We start from the raw sequence: 5,652 nt of genomic DNA on the forward strand, positions 1-5,652 counted from the left end.
ATAGGTTGCCAGACATAAAACATGGGTTTCCAGGCAGCAAACATACTCTTCCCCACAGTTTAGTCATTTGAACAGTTTTGAAATAAAGAACTGATTAACATGTCGGCATGTAAAATGGATGCATGATTCTGAATTTTGATAGAGATAATTTTTAAAATAAGCCAAATAATCCTAGAAACTAGCAATCACTGCATATTGTTTACAACAATTGCAGACAGGCCAATAATTGAACTGACAGGGCTGACATCCATAAACCAACATGTCTTATTTTTCATATTTTATTTAAAAATAGATCACATTTTCTAATTCTTATCAATATCAAAATCTTTCTTAAAGTCACTAGGATCACCATATAAAATCTGTTTCTCAAACTGTACAACTTGTAAATGATTTTTTTGACGGATAGCTTTAGCATTATCAGCACTTCTAAAATTATAGGTGAAAATGTCTGGGTGTCTATCACATATATCACTATAAACTTGACAAAGTCTGTTAAATTCTTCCATAGTTATCATAAAAGATCTTGAGTCGGGACTAACACCACTTCTATCAAACAGTTCTGTTACTAATTCTTGTTGATTCAAGGGAAATAATGTCCTGAAATAAAAAACAATCACTAAAACAATAGTGTAACTTTCATATGTTTATTTATTTATTATTTTGTTGAACATAATATAATGGAACCAGATCTAAGGTTTTTGCTTTGTTTTATTTTGATTCCAGATATTTCATTGATGATGATTAGGATACTAAGGGTTCTTATGAAGTGCTAGACAAAAAGCAATACTATATGGTCAAAAAGCTGACATAAAGATCCAGTAAAATAGCTTCTGAATATAAACATTTAAACAGGGTTTAAGATGTAGTTTGTATACTCTGAGAGATTGAATCATTTGTAAATTGAGCCCTAGAGTTCCATAGATGTGTTGCATTTAGAGGCAAATAATGTGCAACCAAACATCTTTAGGTGATAATATGGAACAGATAAAAAATGGGAACGAGATTGAAGGAATCTAGCTGTACAGTATTATGGATCCGGTAAAGTGAATTAGAAAAAATAGGTTGCCAGATTTCTTTCAAAAGTGGCCAGTGGTGTATCTACGGTATGGTAGGTACGGCAAGTGCTGGGTGCCTCTTGATATAAACAAGCCAGTGCCACCTGTTCAGTAAATCTTTTGATGAGCCCCTTTATAATCCCATTGAATCAAAGCTGGGAGATTACCTACTGTTCATATTTTCTATAATTAGGCCTAAATATTAAATAATCAATTTGAGTGTATTTTAATATTGATTATACCAGACATAAAAATATTAGATATTGTCTGAAAACGATCAACAGCTTTAATATTGGTGTTATATTATAATAAACTTACGCTGCTCCATGTTTACATTTTTTCTGTCTATACTGAAAAATATGTCTGATGAGTTTTTCTACGAGTTTAAAGGGAAGATCTATAAGAGGTTTTATCAGAGGAGTAAACTTGACCACACCCACATCCACCTTTGGTTGAGGAGTAAATGCTTTACCTATAAATATAAAAAAACCATTTATAAATAGTTTTTCTGTTTCTGATATGTTTATATTCATCTTCCTCCAACTATTATAAACTTTATATTTATACCCACTTCCAATCCATCTATTATCAACATTATATTTATATTCACCTCCTCCAACTATCATAACCTTTATATTTATACCCACCGCCCATCCATCTTTTATCAACATTTTATTTATATTCACCTCCTCCAACTATCATAAACTTTATATTTATACCCACCTCCCATACATCTATTAAAAACATTATATTTGTATTCACCTATTTCAACTACTATAACCTTTATGTTTATATCCACCATCCATCCAACTACTATAAACTTTATATTCATATTATCTGCCCATTCAACTATTAAAAAACTTTATATTTATATTCACTGCCCATCCAACCATTTTAAACTTTATATTTTCCTCCCATCTAACCAAACTATTATAAAATTCATATCTATATTCACCTCCAATCAGAAACTTTTTAATCAGAATGTATAATAATCCAAATTGAAAATAACTACAGAGATGTGCCTGATTTAATGAATGACATTGTGACAGACTTAGAGCAAAAAGTCATTGTAATTTTTAGAATAAAATTATAATTTTTAGTCATCGATTTTTTGCATTAGCAGTTTACCTAAAATATTAATTGATTTTATGGTTACTTGCACCCGGAAGACCGGGCCTGGGTACATGTACTGCTCAAATGAAATGCTTTTCATTATTATTACACAGATGCATGCATACAATTTTAAAATATTACCTGGAATAACAAATTGCAAAGAGACATCACACAAATGTTGACACATCACTGATAATCTACATCTGTGGTCTGTTAAAATAGGGGAAACCATTCTATCTGCAACTTCTTTTTGAAAAGTTAATGTAAGTGGTGTTCGACCGTATTTCCAGACACCATTTTTTTCTGAGATAGCTTGCAACCATTTGATAATTAATGGTGTTGAAACATTAAATGGTAAATTACCAATGATGTGGATATTTGGTGGAGCTGCCTCCCATGGTTTTTTAAACTCATCAGGTATTAGTGGATCTAGATTAAAGTCCATAATATCCCCTTGTGATACTCTCATTTCTTTATCAGCAGCGTCAGCTAGTAACTGAAATAAATACAAATTATTTCGGTTTCAAAGACCCATATATTGTGTATCAAATAATTTGGATACAGAAAATTTTCCATTCAACTAAATTCTCTCCATGCAAAAAATAAAAATGGCCTTCAAAAATAAGATTTTCAGTAAAGCTGAGTACTTCAAAAATAAGATATATGTATTACTGAAATTTCAGTTAAGCTGAGTACTGAGTGGAAATTTGTGACCTGCTAGACTAAATGGAGTAATTACTTTTACATGTACTCTAGCCTACACAATCAAACTGTGCTTTCATTAAATGACTATTGAAAGTTTATGTTGGTTTCTACTAATTTCACACTGATTCATGGGCCTCTGGTTTAGACAATTAGTGAAACAGGCCCCCAAAATACAACCTGTGGTACCAGAAAGTAAACTATGTGATTGTTCAGTGTTCAGATATCAAATCAACTAATCTAGGATACTGTTTATCAATACCCTGACAAACATTGTACACATCTAAACAATAGAAATTAAAATTAATATGAAAACTCGCAGATTTCAATTTCATTTCATCCACGGGTGTCTACTATTTTTTACCTGTAACCCTGGTAGAAATCTTCTGTCTTTTTCAATAGCAACTAGACTGTGAATGTCTTTTTCCAGTATTGCACGAGTTATTCCCCCTGGTCCTGGACCCACTTCAATCACTAAATTGTCTTTTAATTTACCAGCCATTTTTACAAGTTTCCTATTCAAATTCATATCTAATAAAAAGTTTTGAGAAAGTTTTTTCTTTGCTTGTAGTCTGTATATTCTAATAATCTCACTGATTGTTGGCAGGGGAGGTAAACGTGTTATTCTTACACCAGCCATATTGTAAATCACGAGTCTGTGAAAAAAAATATATAAAGTTTATATTTGTTTAGAAAAGCATGACTTCGCCATTTGAATAGGAAATCACAATTCATTGCTGCTGGGAAGTCATCTCTTCTGCAAGAGAACATGGGTACTATTGAAACATCTTGAGTAGCATGATGTTATAAAAAGCAAATGGTGGTAGCGAATTATAAAAATTACCAGTATTTATGGTGTGATCATCTCTGAAGTGGAAGAGAGATACATGTATATATGGGGTTTAACATCCACTCAACACAAAATAGGTCATTTCAGGGCTAACATGTCGTACAATTGTATTTAAATAATTTGCTTGTGTGTCAGTCTTTAGCAGTGGGAGGAAATTGGAACCCAGAGAAATCCCATGAGAATAGGAAGGCGACCGTGCTCCTTGTCACATAGATGAGTGGAATTATGCAAGTTGACTCAATGACAGACCTTATGATCTAAAACACATGCATAAGATCATTCAACCACCCAACCCCACTTTAAAGTGAAAGAAATTCAGAAGTCATATGGTCGACTTATCCAGCCTTGTGGGTTTGCTCTGGGTACTCTGGTTTCCTCCCATTGCTAAAGACCACTACGTGCTAGCGAATTATTGAAATAAAATGTGACCATGTTAGTCTTGAAATGACCTAGTGGAGGTTAAACCACATTTCTCTCTCCCTCTCTCTTAATCCGTGGCTCCTGGCATTATTTGTCTAGTTAAATCCCATTTCATTTCATTTTATAATCTGTGGATTTAGTATATTTTTAGCTGCATGTTATCAGGATTAGTCTACGACTAGATCATTTATTCACTGAGATGTTTACATTCACTCGCACAATGTTTATGAAAATCAATGTGTTGTTGTAAGGGTTTAAGAATTGTTTATTGTTCAGTTCTGGTGTAAATGATCGACATGTTCAATTTATAAAAACATGAAAATGAAATGAGGTTTAACTTCCAACTTTTCTGCACCAACTGTTCTAATGAAGACGAGTATACGCCATAGTATTCTATGTGGGAAATTTGGCCCGACAGCTGTGTTGCGGGCTACTTTTATTTAGAATTCCAACTCTCATGGTTTCTTTTACGTGCATGCCAATCGGTACACCAGACCTTCACCTTGCTTTTAAACCGAGACCCCCCAGTTTATAAAGCAATGGCCCAGAGATTCAAATGTTGCAAAATTGCCAAGCGAATATTTACCTATGATCAATTTGGAAAGATCATTCTTTCATAGAAATAGTACAAATACAGTGAGACTGGAGTGCAGGGACTGAATGAAAGAACGATCGTTTGTTTAGATCAAACTGTGAAGTGAACTGAGGAGAGTCTCAAACTGGACGAGCTAGAGACAGGATAGAGATACATTCCGCAGACGTTTTCTTCATTTCTTCATTTGAGAATACTACAAAATGTGTACATTAATTATTATTAGAATAGAAGTTTTAGATTTCATGGGCGCTGCCATGTTGGTTGGTAAAAAATGTGGAATTACAATAATAATTTACGAAACGAAATTATAATCGCAGCCGGGCAACAAGTGAAGGTTATCCATTATTCTCGGAATTATGTGTAATTAAAATGTAGAATTACAGACATATTCTGATTTATTGCACTAATTGATAAGACTTGATTTTATTTTTATTTTTTTAATTAGTTTTTTTTAGTTAGAGTGGGGTGGGGCTAAAACTCTTTACAAAATACATTGCAGTTCATGTCATTTAAGGTACATGGTATTGGCATTGGTAATGTCAAGTGGCGATTAAAACGCCTATCCTGAAACATTTTCACAATGCGACAGTCAGAAGATATTTCTATATATCTTAACCCCGTTTACAGACCTCATAATAAATTTATCATAAATAATGAGAGAGAGAGAGAGAGAGAGAGAGAGAGAGAGGGGGGTAACGTTCAATCGACACAAACTAGGTCATTTCGGGACTAACACATAGTTCAGTTTTATTTCAATCATTCGCTTGCGTAGGGTGTATATAGTCTACAGATTAATAAAACATAGAAACTACAATAATAAGCTTAAACTTACTATGTTGACGATGATAATGTAAACCTTGAAATGGTTCGTTAATATGGTTTTGCTAGACTTGTTAATTCCTGAGTCTAAATTAAAG

At 33.1% G+C, this 5,652-nt stretch overlaps 1 protein-coding gene across 1 annotated transcript; it reads right to left on the reverse strand.

Moving 5' to 3' along the window:
- Window positions 1-264: 264 nt before the first annotated feature.
- LOC126817815 (dimethyladenosine transferase 1, mitochondrial) lies at window positions 265-5,000 on the reverse strand. The gene is made up of 5 exons (XM_050544981.2): window positions 4,727-5,000; window positions 3,235-3,526; window positions 2,310-2,664; window positions 1,374-1,527; window positions 265-597 (listed from the first exon to the last, which is right to left on the reverse strand). Exons 2-5 carry the CDS (start codon window positions 3,508-3,510, stop codon window positions 303-305), a joined length of 1,080 nt encoding a protein of 359 aa, XP_050400938.1. The 5' UTR covers window positions 3,511-3,526; window positions 4,727-5,000; the 3' UTR covers window positions 265-302.
- Between the last annotated feature and the right edge of the window lie 652 nt (window positions 5,001-5,652).

This window comes from Patella vulgata, chromosome 4, assembly GCF_932274485.2.
Source record: "Patella vulgata chromosome 4, xgPatVulg1.2, whole genome shotgun sequence".
In the NCBI taxonomy this organism is placed as follows: domain Eukaryota; kingdom Metazoa; phylum Mollusca; class Gastropoda; family Patellidae; genus Patella; species Patella vulgata.